The 21,398-nt window shown below is 43.0% G+C and overlaps 1 protein-coding gene across 2 annotated transcripts; it reads left to right on the top strand.

Moving 5' to 3' along the window:
* The first annotated feature begins 17 nt into the window (after positions 1-17).
* On the top strand, positions 18-21,280 carry RABEPK (Rab9 effector protein with kelch motifs). 2 transcript variants are annotated; one of them, XM_055399984.2, is made up of 8 exons: positions 18-57; positions 1,492-1,550; positions 3,946-4,103; positions 11,118-11,270; positions 15,039-15,200; positions 18,362-18,511; positions 20,542-20,691; positions 20,965-21,280. In XM_055399984.2, exons 2-8 carry the CDS (start codon positions 1,498-1,500, stop codon positions 21,255-21,257), a joined length of 1,119 nt encoding a protein of 372 aa, XP_055255959.1. In that variant the 5' UTR covers positions 18-57; positions 1,492-1,497; the 3' UTR covers positions 21,258-21,280. The 2 variants fall into 2 exon arrangements, with proteins under 2 accessions (XP_055255959.1, XP_055255960.1); XM_055399985.2 differs by lacking the exon at positions 18-57 and adding an exon at positions 334-874.
* The last annotated feature ends 118 nt before the right edge of the window (positions 21,281-21,398 follow it).

Below are 21,398 nucleotides of genomic sequence, written 5' to 3'. Positions count from 1 at the left end.
AAGACCCGCCCCTAGTGGGGCGGAGCCACGGCCCGGGACTGGCCTAAACCGCCGCAGGTAATGCAGTCCGGAGCTGGGTCGGGGTGCTCAGGGTCCTCGGTTTGAAGCGATCCCGGGCGGGGGCGGCTGCATCTTTTAGGGGAATGGAGCTAGGCCGGGTAGAAAACGCCGGTAGACCTCCTCAGGCTCCGGCCCAGCCACACTGACGGACAGGAACCAGTCGGTTCTCTCCTGACCCTGTCTCTTATCGCTTATCGCTGCCACGCGGGGCTAGGACTGGGGGATGGGACTGGCGGGGGCTGCTGGGGGAGGTCCCGGGCCTGGTGAAGTTTACCCCACTGAGCTTTGGGCTTTGGGAACAGCAGTTAGTGGCTTAGGCTGAAGGTTGGATTTATCCATTCACCCCCCGGAAATGTTATCTATTTTCTTTCATCATTCACTCATCCCTCACTTCTGCTTTATACCGGGCCCACTAGTTGGTTCTCTGAATGCATCGGAGAGGCCCAGCTCCCTTGGAATTTAGTCTAGAATCTAGTCTAGAGACTTTTAAATAGATAATTGCGTTCAGGGTGATCCTGCAATTACGATAGCTTAATGGATACCTTTGGCCACCTCATTCGAAGAGTTGGCTCACTCTGGAAAAGACTCTGATGCTGGGAGGGATTGGGGGCAGGAGGAGAAGGGGACGACAGAGAATGAGATGGCTGGATGGCATCACCGACTCGATGGACATGAGTTTGAGTGAACTCCAGGAGTTGGTGATGGACAGGGAGGCCTGGTGTGCTGTGATTCATGGGGTCGCAAAGAGTCGGACACGACTGAGCGACTGAACTGAACTCAATGGATACCTTCGGATGGAGAATAACTTGAGAATGTAAGAGGAAAGTAACAAATAAGGGAGGGTTTCACTAAGGATGGGACAGTTGAACTGGACTTTGGAGGTTAAGGATGAGTTTGCTAGTTGACTAGAAGGGAAGGGACATTTCAGGTAAGGGAAGCAGCATAAGATGCAAGTTATGAAAGGGCTTGACACTTGGGAGGAACAAATGTAGTAATAACAGCTCAGTATAGCAAGAAATTTCGAGTTGAGCTCCTGAAAAGGAGATTGAGACCAGAAGGCTTTGAATGTCATGCTGGGGCCAAGAGTTATCCTAGAGTTTGGTATCTCTCAGCTTTTTAAAGTGTTTTATCTTTTGGTAAATATAAATACCTTATGACCTCCAAAATTATTTTGATATATGCCCTTTCCCCATGAAAACCACTGACACAGAAAACTTCAAGCAAAAATATTCTGTAATTGGATTAAGAAAATTGTGTTATTGTTGCCTCCCAAATGTAAGTTTTTATCAAAAGGTTGGTAGTGCTTATTCAGATCAGGCCCTAGAAGTGGGTATATCAACAGGAAATTTTTTTAAATGGGAAGTAATCTCTGTGTGTTAGGTAGAAGATAACTGTCAATGTCTAAAGAGTGCCTTTCTGTCTTATGCATAGGACATCATGAAGCAGCTGCCTGTCTTGGAGCCTGGAGACAAGCCCAGGAAAGAAACATGGTCCGTAAGGAAGGATTCAGACAGAGAAACACATGAATTTTTGTTTCATTTATAAGTAGTTTACTAACATATTTGATCATCTATGAAAAAGGGTAGAGATGAAACTGTCTGCAGTGTCTGGTAATTAGACTCAAACTGTCTGAGAAGGTCTTCAGAGGAAAGGTAGTGGGGCAATAATTATCACAGAGCAGATGTTGATTTTATTAGAATCCATTTACCAAGATGAGTAAGACACTGGCCATCTGGCATCCTCAGCTCCAGCACTGTGTCTTCCCCCAAGCCATGACTCATTTTTTAAGGTTTTCAGGGAATTAGATCAAACTGGCTTCACTGTTTGTTGAGTGCTTGTTCAACCCACCCTTCATTCAACAACTAACACTGGCCTGACAGGGGCAGTTACAGTGTAGGTGCTGAAAGTCTAAGTGTAGGGGGCGCTGCAGACTAACCTGCTGATGGTGATGAAAAGTGATCAATGCTGAAGCAAGTCTCACAGAGGGCTGTAGAGAGGGGGCAGGGCTTCTGCAGAACCATGGAGGAGAGCCTTTGATCTGCCTTCTCTGTGTCCACTTTTGCTCTCTACCATCATAAATCTGATCATGGTATTCTCTGGATTAAAAGCCTTTTGTTCCTCTGTGTTGGTCTTAGGATAGAAACCAGAGTCCAAAAAATGACCCAGTGGGCCCTGCATAATCTGTCCCTACCTATCTTTCCAACTTTACAACCCCCTGCTCACACTTTGTTCTCTTTCTCTTCCTTTAACGTGGTTTGTACTGTCCCACCGAGGAACTGAACAGGCTGGTCCCTCCGCCTGGATCACCCTTTCCCCCCATCTTTTGTCCCTTTCTTTGCCCGGCTATTAATAACTTCTACTCATCCTTCAGATCTCAGTTAAAATGGGGCTTCTTTAGGAAATCTTCTGTGACCACCCCTGTCCCCACCCAGCTCTACTTACAGAGTAGGGACCCCCTGTGATATGCTCTCATGCTGTATATCCAGTTGTCCTTTATAGCACAGTTGAAATGAAGTGGTTGTTTGTGAAATTATCTGTTTAGTGTTTTCTTCCCAACTAGTCTGGCAGCGTTATGAAGCAGGGACTTCTTTTGTCTTATTCACCATGTAGCTGGAGGGCTGTGTCCTTTGAATAAGTTATTTAACCTTTCTAAGCCTCAGGTCCACAGCTGTAAAACTCAGATGATAACAGTACTGTCCTCAAAGGGGTTTTGTGCAAGTTGAGTGAATCCAGGGTTGGAGCAAAGTTAGCAGTAGGCCTGGTACATGGTTAGCAGTTATTCGGGCAGTAATGTGATACGTGAATCTGAACATCAAAAGAGAAATCTGGAAAAGAAACAGATTTTGAAATCATTGATGAACATGTAGATGGGTGGTAACTGAAGCCATTAGTACATATAAAATTGATCAGATAGGCAAACCTAGACTAAGACAAAGGGAATCCATGGGGGTTGGAAGAAAGCTGGGGGGAAAGGAGTCAGAGAAGGAAACAGAAAGTGCAGCCAGACAGGTGGATAGAGAACCAAAAGGAATGAGTGTGGGGAAGCAGGTCAGGAAAAAGGTACGAGAAGGAGGGAAGAGTCAAGAGTCCCAAATGCCAGAAAAACAGCTATAGAATTTTCTTTTCCAACCAGAAAGGTTGAAGTGTCAGCATTCAGAATAACTTTACAGAACGGAATGAATGGATCCTGTATTTGATTTTTCAAAGAGCTAGCTTTGGCTTCCATCAGGTCGAGCTTTATGAGTAATATGGAAAAGCTCTTAAAATTCAATGAAGGATGGAGAAATATTACTTGGCAGAGGGAAGCATCACTGGCTAGTGGTGGGAGCTTTGGTGCTGTTGGTTCTCACGTGATTATACATAAAGCTCCGGCCATCATTTACTGAGTCCTTCCCTGCCGTGTAACAAGAGTGCCTCTCATTCTTCACAGGTATAATTATTGCTGTCTTCATTTTACAAATGAGGAAACTAAGGTTCAGAAAGATAAAAAGGCAAAGCTGGGGAAAGCACGTGAACTGGGACTTGAACTAGGTCTGTCTGAATTGACAAGCCACTCTCCTAAGTACCATCTTGTGCCAGGACATGCCATTGAACATTTCTGTGTTTCAGTTTCCGCCTCTACCACATGGGGACAATCACTAGTCCCGGGCATCCCCAGTAGGTTAATGTGAGATGAAAGTAGAGGCAGAATTAAAAAGTCAAAGGTTATGTGCAAAGGGAAGGTACTGTTATTGATCAGAAAAATGCTGCTTTGCTGGGTATTATTTTAAAAGTCTGTGTGTGTATAAGACCCTTCTCTGGTGACTGCTCCATGGGGAGTGCAAAGAACACTCTGCTGCATTTATTCTCTGCTCAGGCCTCCTGAATGTATCTTCTGTTTGGCAGGTATGCCCTGACCCCGATCGGAGACAGCCCCTGTGCACGGGTTGGTCACAGCTGCTCATATTTATCCCCTGTTGGTGATGCCGAGAGAGGGAAGGTCTTCATTGTTGGGGGAGCAGATCCAAACAGAAGCTTCTCAGATGTGCACACCATAGATCTGGGTAAGAGCAGCAGTGGAGGGGACTTCCCTGGCGGTCCAGTGGTTGGGACTCCAAGTTTTCACTGCAGGGAACATGTATTTGATCCCTGGTTGGGGAACAAGGATACCTTGCCGTGTGGCATGGTTGGAAAAAAAAAAGCCCAGAAGCTTCAGAGCATGTGCCCTTTGGCCAGAGAGCAGGGCTTTGTGCTGCTGGCCGTGATCATTCCTAAGAATATTAGTTCAAACATGTATATTACCATATGTAAAATAGGTAACCAGTGGGAAATTGCTGTGTGTGAGCTCCCGGAGCTTACTCAAACTCAACTCATGTCTATCAAGTTGGTGATGCCATCCAACCATCTCATCCTCTGTCATCCCCTTCTCCTCCCATCTTCGGTCTTTCCCAGAATCAGGGTCTTTTCAAGTGAGTCAGTTCTTTGCATCAGGTGGCCAAAGTATTGGAACTTCAGCTTCAGCATCAGTCCCTTCCAATGAATATTCAGGACTGATTTCCTTTAGGATTGACTGGTTTGATCTCCTTGAAGTTCAAGGGACTCTCAAAGAGTCTTCTCTAACACCACAATTCAAAAGCATCAGTTCTTCCACACTCAGCTGTCTTTATAGTCCAACTCTGACATCCATACATGACTACTGGAAAAATCATAGCTTTGACTAGATGGACCTTTGCTGGCAAAGTAATGTTTCTGCATTTTAGTATCCTAAAATGGTTGGTCATAGCTTTTCTTCCAAGGTGAAAGCATCTTTTAATTTCATGGCTGCAGTCACCATCTGCAGTGATTTTGGAGCCCCCCAAAATAAAGTCTCTCACTGTTTCCATTGTTTCCCCATCTATTTGCCATGAAGTGATGGGACCAGATGCCATGATCTTAGTTTTCTGAATGTTGAGTTTTAAGCCAGCTTTTTGACTCTCCTCTTTCACTTTCATTAAGAGGCTTTTTAGTTCTTCTTTACTTTCTGCATAAGGGTGGTATCATCTGCATATCTGAGGTTATTGATATTTCTCTAGGCAATCTTGAATCCAGCTTGTGCTTCATCCAGCCCGGCATTTTGCGTGATGTACTCTGCATGTAAGTTAAATTGCAGGGTGACAATATACAGCCTTGACATACTCCTTTCCTGATTTGAAACCAGTCTGTTATTCCATGTCCAGTTCTAACTGTTCCTTCTTGACCTGCATACAGATTTCTCAAGAGGCAGGTCAGGTGGTCTGGTATTCCTATCTCTTTCAGAATTTTCCACAGTTTGCTATGATCCACACAGACAAAGGCTTTGGCATAGTCAATAAAGCTGAAGTAGATGTTTTTCTGGAACTCTCTTGTTTTTTTGATGATCCAACGGATGTTTGCAATTTGATCTCTGGTTCCTCTGCCTTTTCTGAAATCCAGCTTGAACATCTGGAAGTTCAAGTTTCACATACTGTTGAAGCCTGGCTTGGAGAATTTTGAGCATTACTTTACTAGAGTGTGAGATGACTGCAATTGTGCGGTAATTTGAACATTCTTTGACATTGCCTTTTTTTGGAGTTGGAATGAAAACTGACCTTTTCCTGTCCTGTGGCCACTGCTAAGTTTCCAAATTTGCTGGCATGTCAAGTGCATCACTTTCACAGCATCATCTTATAGGATTTGAAATAGCTCAGCTAGAATTCTATCACTTCCACTAGCTTTGTTCATAGGGATGCTTCCTAAGACCCACTTGACTTCGCATTCCAGATGTCTGGCTCTAGATGAGTGATCACACCATCATGTTTATCTGAATCATGAAGATCTTTTTTGTACAGTTCTTCTGTATATTATTGTCACCTCTACTTAATACCTTCTGCTTCTGTTAGGTCCATACCATTTTTGTCCTTTATTGTGCCCATCTTTGCATGAAATGTTCCCTTGATATCTCTAATTTTCTTGAAGAGATCTCTTGTCTTTCCTCTTCTGTTGTTTTCCTCTATTTCTTTGCACTGATCACTGAGGAAGGCTTTCTTATCTCTCCTCGCTATTCTTTCGAACTCTGCATTCAGATGGTATCTTTCCTTTTCTTCTTTGCTTTTAGCTTCTCTTCTTTTCTCAGCTATTTGTAAGCCGTCCTCAGACAACCATTTTAGCTTTTTGCATTTCTTTTTCTTGGGGATGGTTTTGATCACTGCCTCCTATACAATGTCATGAACCACTGTCCACAGTTCTTCAGGTACTCTGTCTATCAGATCTAATCCCTTGAATCTATTTGTCACTTCCACTGTGTAATCATAAGGGATTTGATTTAGGTCATACCTGAATGGTCTAGTGCTTTTCCCTACTTTCTTCAATTTAAGTCTGAATTTGGCAATAAGGAGCTCATGATCTGAACCCCAGTCAGCTCCCTGTCTTGTTTTTGCTGCCTGTATAGAGCTTCTCCATCTTTGACTGCAAAGAATATAATCAATCTGATTTCAGTGTTGACCATCTGGTGATGTCCATGTGTAGAGTCTTCTCTTGTGTTGTTGGAAGAGGGTGTTTGCTATGACCAGTGCGTTCTCTTGGCAGAATTCTATTAGCCTTTTCCCTCCTTCATTTTGTACTCCAAGGCCAAATTTGCCTGTTACTCCACGTATCTCTTGACTTCCTACTTTTGCATTCCAGTCCCCTGTAATGAAAAGGACATCTTTTTTGGGTGTTAGTTCTAAAAGGTCTCGTAGATCTTCATAAAACCATTCAACTTCAGCTTCTTCGGCAGTACTGGTTGGGGCATAGACTTGGATTACTGTGATATTGAATGGTTTGCCTTGAAAACAAACAGAGATGATTGTGTTGTTTTTGAGATTACATCGAAGTACTGCATTTCGGACTCTTTTGTTGACTGTGAGGGCTGCTCCATTGCTTCTAAGGGATTCTTTCCCACAGTAGTAGATACAATGGTCATCTGAGTTATATTCACCCATTCCAGTCCATTTTAGTTCACTGAACATCATTGAGAAGTCCCTAAAGACCCAACAGACTCCAGGAATATATCCACCAAACTAAGCCCCCCTTGATTTGGGGAAAAGAGTCCATCTGGAGCCCTGGACAGCCAGCCACTCTTTTATCAGCTGTTTCTCTAGGAGACACTGATTCCTTCACCTCTTACATCCACATCACCAAATTCTAAATGTCTGTGTGTTCATCCATGTCTTTCCATTTGTATCACTACTACTGTGGTCTAAGCCTCAGTATCTCTCAGTTGCACTCTTAAAACAACCTTCTTACTGATCTGCCTGCTTCCAAACTTACCCCGTGGACAGTGCATTTTCAATACTCAGGTGAATGTTTTATAAAATATAAGTCTGATTATGTCACTCCCAGTTTCAAGCCTTCCCCAACTTCATCTCTTGGCTCTCTGAAACCCACATTTGCTCCACTGAATATCCTTTGGTTCCTTGAACTCTTTTGGTCTCCAAGCCTTTGCATATATTGTTCCATCTGCTTGGAAGACTTTTCCTTGTCATCTGACTACTTTCCATCTTTCAGACACCACGTTAAATGTCACTTCCAGGGACTTCCCTGGTGGTTAAGACTCTGCTCTCCTAATACAAGAAAAGTCACTTCATTAGGAAGCTTGCCCTGGTACATCTGGACTAGCTTAGGTACTGCCACTGAAAAGGGATGACTCTTCTGTTTTTCTTCTCTATTCCTGTGCCGCCTCTTGACACATCTTCAGTATGTCCCTTCTGACTGGCAAATGAGTGGGGATTTTTTCCCCACAGCAGATAATTCTGCAACACCAGCTGGATGTCCTGCGACTCAGCTTCGTTCTACCTGGAGTTAGACTCCAAGTCCACAGGTGAAGGGCTCAGACCCAGGAAACTCTCCCTGCTCCCCTTCAGATGCCAATCACAAGGCCACCGGAGGTTCTGACTAACCCCTTTAAATGGGAGGGTCCCCTGATACCCTCCTCAGCTTCCATTAATTTCCGGTTAATTTCCTCAAGAGGCCACCAAGCTCAGGAAAACAACCAGACAGATGAGATGTTTAGAGCAAAGTATGTGGGGAAAGGCACTCCTATGCCTCGTCCAGGTGCCCTGCCTTTGCAACACTTCCATGTATTCACCAACCCGGAAACTCTCTGAACCCTGCCTTTTTTCTGGAGGAGTAATTGATTACAGTATGGTCATTGGTGATTGTCAACCTCCATCCCTCTCCTCTCCCCAGAGCTGGGGGTGGGGTTGTCTGTGACTGAAAGTTCTAACCTTGTAGTCTCAGGCTTTCTTCCCCTGGCAACCAGCCTCCATCTTTAGGGGCTTTCCAAAAGTCACCTTATTAACATAAACTCAGGGACTTCCCTGGTGATCAAGTGGTGAAGACTTTGTACTTCCAGCGTAAGGGGAGTGGGTTGGATCTCTGGTACGGGAAATAAGATTCCACATGCCTCATGGTGTGGCCAAAAAACCCCCATAAACTCAGGTGTGGTTAATAGGGAGTTTGTTATCAATAACAAAAGACACTGACCAGTCTTATTACTTAGGTCATCACAAAGGTTTTCAGAGCTCTTTGCCTAGAACAGATGAAGGTCAAATATATAGTTCCTACGATGGAGGTGAGTTTGAGTGAACTCCGGGAGTTGGTGATGGACAGGGAGGCCTGGCGTGCTGTGATTCATGGGGTCGCGGAGAGTTGGACACGACTGAACAACTGAACTGACTGAACTGAACTGAATGACAATGACACAGTCACTCTCTGTGTTTCATGGCATCCTGTACTGTCCCATCTTTAGCGCTCTTCACAACCCTGTTCATATGGGATTGTTTTCTTGTTTTTCTACCCTACCAAAGTATGAGCTCGTTGGAAACAGGGAACATGGTTATAAATATATATTTTTTTCTTTTTCCTCCCCTGCCATGCAGCTTGTTGAACCTGGCTCATGGCAGTGAAAGCGTCGAATCCTAACCTCTAGGCCATCAGAGAACTCTCAACATGGTTATACTACTTCTCATTGCATCCCCAGCCATTATCATAGCACCCGGCACAGAGAAGGTGCTTTATAAGTATTTGGATGAATGAATGAACTAACAAGTGACTACTGTGTACTACATAATGGCAAAAGAAAACTGGCGTGTTGTTGTTCAGTTGCTAAGTTGTGTCCGACTCTTTGTGACCCCATGGACGGCAGCACACCAGGCCTCCCTGCCCTTCGCTATCTCCCAGAGTTTGTTCAGTCTCATGTCTGTTAAGTTGATGATGCCGTCCAACCATCTCATCCTCTGTCATCTCCTTCTCTTCCTGCCCTCAGTGTTTCCCAGCATCAGTGTCTTTTCCAGTGAATCACCTCTTTACATCAGGGGGCCAAAGTACTGGAGCTTCAGCTTCAGCATCAGTCCTTCCAATGCATATTCAGGGTTGATCTCCTTTAGGATTGACTGGTTTGACCTCCTTGCAGTCCAAGGGACTCTCAAGAGTCTTCTCCAGCACCACAGTTCACAAATGTGTTGTTAACGTGTTTTATTAGGTTCGTGTAACATGGCTGTTATTGTTTTGATCTTAGTTGTGTACCCAGTTCAGTTCAGTCGCTCAGTCGTGTCCGACTCTTTGCGATCCCATGAATCACAGACCTACTCCTTTTCCTATTTGGAACCAGTCTGTTGTTCCATGTCCAGTTCTAACTGTTGCTTCCTGACCTGCATACAGGTTTCTCAAGGGGCAGGTCAGGTGGTCTGTTATTCCAATCTCTTTCAGAGTGTTCCACAGTTTATTGTGATCCATACAGTCAAAGGTACACACAGTGTACCCAGAGTCTACTTGTAAAACTTGAAGTTGTTTGGCCTCTGTTGTAGTCTTGGAAGATCTGACATCAATAGGCCTGGATGTCTACATGGTGACAATTTTTTGCCACTGACCTGCCACCTATCAGTGGCGCTCTCGTTCTCCACAATTTCCTCCAATCCTCTGTAGGCATTTGAATTTCTACACACTGTATTAGGATTTCAAAGGTAAATTAAATCTCTTTCATCTCTCAAGAAGTTTACCATCTAGTATAGTTACAATTCTTTTGCAACTTGTTACTACCTTTGTGACTCTGGCGAAATCACCTAAACCATCTGGGGTTCAGTGTCCCATAATAACTTGCTTCACTTGGCACTTGTAGTGATCTAACAAGACAATGGCTGTGAAGGCCCTATGTGAGTGGTTTACTAATTAAAATCACTAAGAAGTTAGGTATTAATAGTCTGTGAAATTGTTTTAGCCAGAAGTCCTTTACCTAGAGGTAATAGAAACTCTCTTCACCAACCAAAAAAACATTAAAAACCCGAGAGAGAGAGAATCTCTGGGCAGGGAATTTGGCCTAGCCTCAGGAGAGCGTGGAGGCAGGACTTAAAGAAAGCTGTCAAAAGCTGCCTATTTTCTCCCTTACTCTCTGCAGGGAGATGGGGGAAATATGGTTTGTTTTTTTTTTCAATTTGACTGACCCAGGTCTTAGTTGAGGCATGCAAACTCTTAGCTGTGGCATGTGGGATCTAGTTCCCCAACCAGGGATTGAACCCAGGCCTCCTGCTTTAGGAGCTCAGAGTCCCAGTCATTGGACACCAGAGGAGTCTCTGGGGGGATCTGCTTCTTTATGCAGATATTTCATTCTTCTCTTCCCCACACTGTGGCTTTCTCTGCTTCTTCACATGTGGTAGAAGATGGGCACCCAAACCCAGAAATCTATTTGAATTCCAAATTCTTGGGGGAGAGGCTCTGATGGGCTCATTTTGGGTCTGATGACTACCTTTGACACTATCAGCTAAAGCTAGGAAGTCAAGGTGTAGTACAAGCCAGTCTCCTGGGATCTATCCATGGGATGGGGATATGGGGCAGGTCCTATAGAAGAGGGTTTATTGACAGGCCAACCGCCCCCAAAGTGTCTGATGTAAAATGTTCTGGAGGTTGACCACATTCCCTTTAAGTGATCTGCTGGTTGTTCACTTATACTGCTAACCCCTTTTTCCTTTTCCACCCTCCCCCAAGTTTGTCAACCACTGTAAACTACTAGCAGCCCCAATCTAGGACCTGGCTGGAATTTTTTCTAGGAACACACCAGTGGGATTTAGCCACCTCAGAGGGCCTCCTGCCCCGGTACGAGCACACCAGCTTCACTCCCTCCTGCACACCTCACAGCATCTGGGTGTTTGGAGGGGCCGACCAGTCAGGAAATCGAAACTGCCTGCAAGTTCTGAATCCTGGTAAGTAGCTGATGGTTATTTTATTTACCAAAATGAATAAGTAAATCCAATTTCAACTCCTGTACCAAAGTCCCATTTGGATTTTACTGACATCCATTTAACCTTTGCTAACCGCAGAGAGTCGGACACAACTGAGCTACTGAACTGAACTGAACCTCATAGAAAAATAGACATTTCTACTTTTAACAGAATCTGAAAATCATAAATGATATTTTGTTTTCCTCCTAAGTTGCACAGATTATCAACTTCTGAAAAGTCAAATCTGAAAGAGACTTCAGAGAACAGTTACGCCAAGTGGGTAACCTGGTCTAGCAATGGGGAGTGACTTTTATCCTAAAGTCATCAGGGAATCAGAGCCTTGAGCAGGCTAGAATCCAAGTTACCTCTATCAGAGGTCTCAAATGGGGGTGATTGTGCCCCCCAGGGGACAGTTGGCATGTTGCACCTTGGGGCAGGGCATCTAATGGGTGGAGGCCAGAGATGCTACCATACATCCTGTGATGCAGTGGTCCCCAACCTTTTTGGCACCAGGGACCAGTTTCGTGGAAGACAGATTTTCCATGGACAGGGGTGGGAGCGGGGTGGGGTCATGGTTTGGGATGATTCAAACTCATTACATTTATTGTTACTTTATTTCTATTATTATTACATAGGCTCCACCTCAGATTATCAGGCATTAGATCCTGGAGGTTGAGGACCCCTGTTATAAAATGCATAGGGCAGCCTCTCGCAATAAAGAATTATCTGGTCTAGAATGTCAATAGTGCCAAAGTTAAGAAACCCTGATCGAGATCCTCTTGGTATGTTTCTTTTAGCCAAAAAGTACAAAGTTCCTGACTCGTCTCACTGGCAGTTTTGTCACAGAGGAAGCAGTTTGGGGACATCACTGCTCCAAGGATGTTGCTGAACCACCCATGGGGGTGGACTTGACTTTCTGTCAGTTAGAAACATTTTTTTGTTGTTTTGCTCTTTGTAAAATTTTCAATATGCATTGATAAATATCTAAAAAGTATAAATAAGTGGACAAAAGCCATCCACAATCCTATGATATTAAGGCTATTAGTAACAGTTCTGTGTACTTCCTTTCTGTCTTTTCTCTGCATTTTTGTAAACCTGAGATCTTTGAATTTCACCATTACACTGCTGTGTCTTTTTAATTGCATAATTAGCACAGAAATGATTCCCTATCAACAAAGCTTTGCTAAAATAATTTTTAATGGCTGCATAACACTCAATTTTATGATAATACCATAATTCCTCTGTTTTTTTTTAACATGTAGGTTGTCTTCAGATTTTGATCATTATAAATAACAAAGTAGTGAATATCTTTGTTCAGAAGTCGTTGAATGTATTTCAAATTATTGCCTTAGAATTCATGCCCAGAAATAAAAGAGCTAGATAAAACCCTGGACTTAAGCTTTTTCTTTTTTTTACTTTAAGGCTTCTAGTACATGCTATCAAATTGTTCTCCAGGAAGACTTTTTTAAATTTTCTTTTTTGGCCACATTGCAGTTTGTTCAATCTCAATTCCCTGACCCAGGATTGAACCCGGGCCCAGAGAGTGAAAGCCCAGAATCCTAACCACTAGGCCACCAGGGAACTCCCATCTCCAGAAAGATTTTTTTCAACTTATCCTCTCTCCAATTGTGTTTAATAGTTCTTATTTCACTCCTGACCAGCACTGAATTTATCATTTTTAAGCACTGCTAATTTGATGGGCAAAAGTAAAAAACCAAACAATTGTATCTAATTGTTTAAATATGCAGTGTGTTCATTACTAGTAACCTGGACATTTTTCATGTAACAGTCAGCTCTTGCCTGGTTACCTCTCCCAACGATAGGTTTATTGTACACCAGTTGGTCTTCTTTGTCATTCTGGGGCAGTAATAATGTCTGTCTTGTTGGGTTTGGGAAGAGTTAACTCACGTCTGGCTCACAGTTAACATTCAGTAATTGTGGTTGGTGTAGCTATGGTTTGACAGATGGAAATCAGTTCCAGAACCCTGGCCTCTCAGTTTTGCAGTGGTGGCATCTATTTTAAATAAAATACAGTGAGAATTTGGAAAGCTTCTGTCAAAGAAATTGACTTTCCACCAGATTCTTTCCTGTCCTAGAAAGTATAGTTTGAAAAAAAATTAAAAAAGAAAAAGAAAGTATAGTTTGACACTGTGACTGAGAAATATGAACGATGTAAGTGAATCATTAATTTTTTGTGTTACTAAGGCAAGTTCCTCAGTCTTAGGACTCCTTTCTGATTATTTGTGCTAGCATTTGACTTGGCAGCCACACAATCTCAATTTTATGACAGTACCATAATTCCTCTGTTTTGTTTTGTTTTTTATTCTGAAGGTTGTGTGCTTTCTAACTCCCCCTAAGATATAAAAGCACCCCAAGATCTGTAACTATGGAGGCAATTACATTATGCTTTGTTATTTTAGTTTTTTGGGGTCTTTTGGCTATGAAGTTTGTGGGATATTAGTTCACCAGCCAGGGATCGAACCCAAGACACCTGCGGTGGAAGCCAGGAGTCTTAATCCCTGGACTGTCAGGGAAGTCCCATTATCCTCTGGATATAGGCTGAGACTTGTTTGGTCCCCGGGTTCATGTTTTGAGTCTCACACATACTACAGATGCTTCGTGCACCACTTTGCATATTGAATGAAGACCTTTACACAAAACGCAGAATTTCCCAGTCAAGAAAATTCCTGGGAATTCCCTGATGGTCCAGTGGTTGAGACTTGGAGTTCTTACTGTCGTGGGCTCAGGTTTAATCCCTGGTCGGGGAACTAAATCCCACAAGCCATGCAGCATGGCAGAAAGGAAGGAAGGAAGAAGTAGTGGAAAGACTCTGGGAGTTTTGACAGATCTGTGTTCAGAGCCCTGCCCTACTACTCACCAACACTGTGACTTGGGGGAAAGGATTTAAACTTTTTGAGCTTCATTCAGTTCCCTCATCTGCCAAGTGGGAATACTTTCCACCTGCTCCCAGGATTGCTTGAGGATAATGGAGATGGTGGGGTGCTCAGGGCAATGATTCTGCCCACGGAAGGTGCTCAGTTACTGCTTGTGTTTCTATAAAATGTGTGCTTCCTTTTGAAAAAAAAAAATGAGCTTCTGTTCACCCGCCCAGGTGGTAGAACTTCATTCTCAAGTCAGAAGAGTGGAATATACATAGATCTTGATGTTGAAATGGAATTTGAATCCCAACTCAGCCATTTACTGGTTATGTCATCTTAAATGAGTGACTTAATCTATCTCTACTTCAATTCCTTATCTGTAAAATGGAGGAAGAAATATTTATTTGGCACATAGTGGTTAGTAGGGACATTACTACTACTACTAAGACTGTAATGATATTGTCCACCTTTTTTTAATGGCCACATATCCTAAGAAACTTGGCATGTCTGCTTTCTTGCATCCAGTGGGAATGAGTTTGCTCAATTTTGGGCTCCTCTTGTTGGGCACAGGGCAGGATAGTCAGCAGAGGGGAATAGGGTGCAGAAAGGACGTTAAATGCTTCCAAAAACAAATTGTCCTCCTTCTTAATTGTACCTGTGGCTTTTCATTCGTGGGAACTTGGGTCTATCTGGACACATTCTGAGTATAGTCTTCTACCCCTCCTTGAATTTGATGGCAGGAAATCCCTGCCTAGACCTACCCTGTCCTTCTTGGGGATTGGGGTTTGCCAAGTGACCCTACCCAGCCTAAGAGTCAATGTCTGAGGCCCTCAGCCTGGGGGTTTTGACACCTACCTTCTCTCTGGACCAGATACCAGGACCTGGACTACCCCAGAGGTGACCGGCCCACCGCCATCCCCAAGAACATTCCACACATCATCGGCAGCCATTGGAGACCAGCTGTATGTCTTTGGGGGCGGAGAGAGAGGTGCCCAGCCCGTGCAGGATGTGCAGCTTCATGTGTTTGATGCAAGTATGGATGGGGTGGGAGATCCCTGGGGCCATCACTTACCTGGTCAGGGCTGCCCTGACCTGAAGCTTACCTGATGCAGGAAATGGATTAGAAAATGACAACCTGGCTGTGGGTCTCAATTCTAGACTTCTTCAGTGTATCTCTTAGCTGATATCTTCTACTCATAGCAAAAATTGCATTTAAAGAAGAATAACCGATCAATTTAAAAATGTAGACAGTATAGTTTATCAAGCAAAAAAGAAAGAAGTTTCTCCCTAGGCCTTTCCTTCCCACTGCCCAGAGAGAGGTAAATACTGTTAGCTATTCCTAATAGTCTAACTTCCAGATTTTTCTGTGCATTTATAAATCATGTGCACATGTATATGTAAACACCTATGAATTTTCTATGGACTTTGAAATTATATGAAAACTTAAAACACACACATGAAAATACTAATTTTAAATACTATTCTGCCTTTTAGTTTTGTGGGTCTAAGGGTAGATCTTGGGGGCTTCCCTGATGCCTCAGTGGTAAAGAATCCACCTGCAATGAAGGAGACTCGAGTTCAGTCCCTAGGTTGGGAAAATCCCCTAGAGGAGGAAATGGCAGTCCACTCCAGTATTCTTGCCTGGAGAATCCCATGGACAGAGGAGCCTGGCGGGCTATAATCCATAGGGTCGAAAAGAGTCGACCACAACTGAGCAACTGAACACACATGCACACAAGTGTAGATCTTAGTTGAAAGCATAAACTTTGAAGCCACAGCAAGTGGACTTGGAACCAGATCTGACGTCTACTTTCTGTATCACTTTAGACTAATTTCTTAATCTCTCTAGGCCTCAGTTTGTTATAAAATGGAGATGGTAATAGTGCCTAACATAAAGAATTGGAAAGAGTAAATGAGATAATGTGATACAGTGGATAGCAGTTCTGACACATAGGAAACCCCTAATGAATTTTCACTATATTATTATTATTCCTTCATTTAATCACACATCGTGGATCTCTCCTAAGCCAACAATTCCCTTGCAAAGCTTATCTTTCTGTGGGCATCCTTTATTCATTCAGTCATTTTCCTATAGATTGCATTTTTCTGAGAGTGTTACAGTGAGTATATACATTAATTTGTGTACATGTTACAATGTTTAGGTCGTCCCAGGTGATGTTAATGGTAGAGAACACACCTGCCAATGCAGGAGATACAAGAGACGCAGGTTTGCTCCCTGGGTCAGGAGAATCCCCTAAAGGAGGGCATGGTAATCCACTCCAGTATTCATGCCTGAAGAAGCCCATGGACAGAGGAGCTTGGCGGGCTACTGTCCATAGGGTCGCAAAGAGTCAGATATGACTGAAGTGACTTAGCACAGCACACAAAATATTTAATGTGGAATAGATGCTGAGGAGTGGAATCACTGGGTCAAAATGATATGAATATTTAATATTGTGAGACCTCTTGCCAATCTTTTGTCTAAGTAGCATTAATTTACATTTCTTTCTTTTAGTAGTGGGCATTTATGAATAATGCTTTACAAATATCATGTGACAAAAATAATTTTCCCGTGTTTTTGCACCTTTTTTGAGAAAAGGCAGTAAGCAAAATTGAAAACTTATAAAGTTTAAAAATTAAGACATGTCATGATATGAATTTTTCCAGAAAAAATGGACTCATTCCTTTAAAACAGTTTAAAAAAATATTGGCTTTGAATACATAAAACTGTTAGAGAAAAAATATATGTACATATATATGTGCCTACATATATGTGTGTGTGCGTGTATATATATGTATGCTGCTGCTAAGTCACTTCAGTCGTGTCTGGCTCTGTGCGACCCCATAGACGGCAGCCCACCAGGCTCCCTCGTCCCTGGGGTTCTCCAGGCAAGAACACTGGAGCGGGTTGCCATTTCCTTCTCCAATATATATGTATATATATATATAATTCTATAACCTCAAAATTGTTAACATTTCAGTGCAATTATGGTCCTTTTTTTAAAAATAGTAGAGATAACTCTAGATGTGGTATTTGTGTCTTGTATTTTTCACCTAAGCATTTCCCTAGTAATCACAGAGTTTTCTGTGTTTTTAATGAGCACATAATATTCTATTATGACTGTAGCGATAACTTACTCATTCACCTGTTAATGGACTTAGGGGCTATTTCCAGTTCTCCCCTATTATTAATATAAACAATCCTGTGGTAAACATACTTACGACTTAAGTATGCATATGCATCAACTTTCTAAGGTTATTTCAAATTATATTTCTTGAAACACTGAGGGCTCTGTGAACTACCTTCAGGCATGTCGCAAATGGTTTAATTCAGAGATAAATTGTATGTCAGGCTTTTGTCTAAGATAATTTTTGTAGCACTCCTTTAAGACTTTGCCGGTATGTTGAAGTGATTGATTTTCCTCAATTCTATACATGTACAATTTTGAAGATATGAAGGGTTATCAACAGAACACATCTGCTCTATTAGGCTCACACTCATATTAATAACTCTCATGTACTGAGTCCTTTCTTTGCATCTGTGCTTTATATGTATCATCTCATTTAATCCACACTTCAACCCTGCGAGGTCGGTATTACCGGGTACTCGCTTTCTCTTCATTTTATAGCTGCACTAACAAGCTTAGAAAATTAACACGTGCAAGACCACATAATTATTCAGTGAAATAACCCAGTTTTAACTCCAGATCCTATATTCTAATCATTATACTATACAACCACTTCAGGAGGCCCTGCTAACTATAAAAGTAGTCAATTTTTTCCCCCACTCTTTCAGCAAATCAGTTAAGGATATTGTTTTGAAAAAGAGAATATTCTGAAGGCCTGTCCCAGAGGAAGGAAGTTCATTCTTTTTAATTTTGGGGCAGTTCCAGGTTAAAGAAACTTAAGGGAGGTATTTTTAAAATTCAAAACACAAAGTGGTTCCTTAATGCCCAGTGGAAGGGGTAGGCATATGAGGTAGTGAATTCTCCAGTCCTGGACACGCACCAGCAGAGGCTGTAAAGGTTGTGGGTGGACGGAGGCCTGGGTTGGGCTGGCAAGTTGCAGTGAATGACCCCCAGACCCCTCTCTGGTCAGTGCATCTCCACTTGCTGGGAGGTGAGGCTTAGGCATAGTCTTCACATTCTTGCTTCATACCTTTGTCACCTGATGTCATGAGATTTATTTTCCCAGACACCCTGACCTGGTCACAACCAGAGACACATGGAAAACCTCCATCCCCCCGACATGGTCATGTGATGGTGGCAGCAGGGACAAAGCTCTTCATCCATGGAGGCTTGGCAGGGGACAATTTCTATGATGATCTCCATTGCATTGATATCAGTAAGTAGGGTAGAGGGCATGGGGGCTTGCTTGTCTGCTTAAAATTAAATAAAATATACTTTGATTGACTAGAGCCTTGCTCTCAACCAGCCAGTAGAATCTTCGCTAGATTCTCTCAAATGTGACCTGAATAATAATAATAATAATAAAAACAAGTCTTTCCTAAGTGTTTGCCATGTATTGGGTTGATCAGAAAGTCTGTCCAAGTTTTTCTGTAAGATCTTACAGAAAATTCATCATGAATTTTCTGGCCGACCCAAGACCTATCCATTAATTCTTTCTTTTATTTTTTTATTTTTATTTTTTTTTTCATTAATTCTTTCTTATCCTTCCAACAACTCTGCTCTTTCATTAAAATTCACTGTGTCTCGTGCTTCCTGAAGGACTGGATTTCTTTCAAGTTGTAGCCTTTAATTCTCTGGATAACTTTTAGAGTGTTTCTGGAGGTAGACAACCAGAACTGTCATGCTAAGTTGTTAAAAAGTGCTGAGAAAAGGAAAGTTAGGGATAAACATGAGTATGGTCTTTAAGCATTTGAATGACCCCAAACAAGTCCCGAGAGCCTGGACACTTTTGGGGTCATTCTTCCAGACTCTGAAGTCCCTTAAGGCAAGGACTTTTTCTCTTTTTCCCGTAGTGTATTTCCATCATTGAGTATGGTGTCTGGCGGGTCGCAGATGATGAGTGTATATCTGTTAAGAGTGGACAGATAGGGGCTTCCCTGGTGGTCCAGTGTTTAAGACTTCACGCTTCCACTGCAGGGGGCATTGGTATGACCCCTTGCTGGAGAACTAAGATCCTGCCTGCCACACAGTGCAACCAAAAAATAAATAAAGTGGACAGAAAAGCAAATTAACATATTCTGCATTGCTCCAGACTACAGGAATTGGAACCATGGGCAGAAGGCATGAGAACTGCTGTGCAAGTATCAGGCTACCTTGCCAAACAGTGGGTTCTCTGATTTGGTGACATTGGAGGCCGGCTGACACTGGCTGGGATTCCCACACTGGCAAGGATATTTGGTTGGACTCGGTGATTCTCCCTTCCAGCTCTGTTGCTGGACCCCTGCCTTGAACTGATAGATGGAAAATATCTTCACAGGAGCATTCCTTGCAGGCAGGCAAACAGGGTTTTAATGCTTATTTAAAAAAAAGAAAGTCCTTTTCTCTTGTAGGAGGAACTAGTTCCTTGCTATTTTTCCTCCTTTCCCACCCAGGTTGTTCTCTAAAACCTAAAATCCGGTGAAGTCCTGCCTCCTTTAAATGCTTGTCTGAAAAGTTGCAACTATCTGCAGAAATAGGTAAGAAATAGGTGCTGAGGCAGCACGTTACAGCGTAGAGAACACAGATCTGGGAGTCAGAGCTGAGTGCAGTTCCAGCCGTGCCACCTGCTAGCTGTGGGCCTTCTTCCCCTCTCTAATCCTGTTTCTTCATCTGCAAGAAGAAAGTAGGTAGAAGTGAGTAGTAGCAATTTCATGCAGCTATGAGAATAAAGGTAAACCTAATTTTTAAAGTGTCTACAGGGGAGCCTTGTGGGCTGCCGTCTTATGGGGTCGCACAGAGTCGGACACGACTGAAGCGACTTAGCAGCAGCAGCAGTCAGCACTCACAAAGTTGCAAAGTAACTGTTACTGTTTCAGACATGCATGTGTGTGCACATACAGGCATGGTTGAATGCGCACACACACACGCACACAGAACCTTACCTGCTTCTGGACTAAGAAGTTAATGGTGATGGTCACCAAAACTTAGATCACATTCTTCAGTGTGCTCCGAAGACCACCTACATCAGAATCACCTGGGATGTTACAACTATAGCTGACTGAGCCCCCTCCCTCCCTCTCTGGACTACCCAGACAGAATTTCAAGCTCCCCCAGGTAATTTTTGTGCACGCCAAACCTTGCTCTGTTTTCTTGAGAACTCTTTAGTGAGTGAAGTTCAGGGTTGGTTTGCAAACTGCAGACGTCTGACAGGTTCAGTCTGAAACCATTGTCTAGGCCAGGTTTTGCCCACTTTCCATCTCTTGGCAGGTGACATGAAGTGGCAGAAGCTAAGGCCCACCGGGACAGCTCCCACAGGTTGTGCTGCCCACTCAGCTGTGGCTGTGGGGAAACACATGTATGTCTTCGGAGGAATGACTCCCACAGGAGCCCTGAATACAATGTACCAGTATCACATAGGTGAGCAGATGTTCACTGTGGGTCTTTAAACAAGTATCACCCTCCTTTGAAAGCTATCACAGTGCTTCGGTCTTTCAATTTGGCCACTCCACATCTAAAGCTGAAGCAATAAAAACCAGATTTTCAGGGAATGACATTATCAAAGCAGTAAGAGTACCATTAGGGTTCCCCCCCCACCCCGACTTTTCCTGTTTCTTTTAGGGCTCAGGTGACAGAGCACATCACTGAACATTTTTGGAAATTTTTTAACAGACTTTTTTTCCCCAAAAATAGAAAAGCAGCATTGGACCTTGCTTAAATTTGATAATTCTCCTCCCGCTGGACGGTTGGACCATTCCATGTGTATCATTCCATGGCCAGGGACGTGTACTTCTGAGAAAGAAGATTCAAATTCTGCGACTCTAAACTGTGATGCTGAGAAAGGGGATTCCACTGAGAAAGGAGTGACTCAAGGCGGTGACTCACATGAAGAAAGCCAGGCTGACACACTGCTCTGTTTTGTGTTCGGTGGAATGAATACAGAAGGGGAAATCTATGATGATTGTATTGTGACTGCAGTTGATTAATAAAACCCATGTTTTTACAATTACTTTCAGAAAGTTCAGTGAAACATTAGTTGTTTTCATACCTCCAAAATTGTCTGCACTGTGTATGTATCCCTTTGGCTTCTACCTACTGCGGTAGGTGAAGAGATGAACTGGATAGCC

The sequence above is a fragment of the Moschus berezovskii genome, chromosome 11 (assembly GCF_049115385.1).
Source record: "Moschus berezovskii isolate FMDL1 chromosome 11, NW_MosBer_1.0, whole genome shotgun sequence".
In the NCBI taxonomy this organism is placed as follows: Eukaryota; Metazoa; Chordata; class Mammalia; order Artiodactyla; family Moschidae; genus Moschus; species Moschus berezovskii.
Note: the sequence above shows the minus strand (reverse complement) of the source record. Positions and strands in the feature narration are given on the sequence as shown.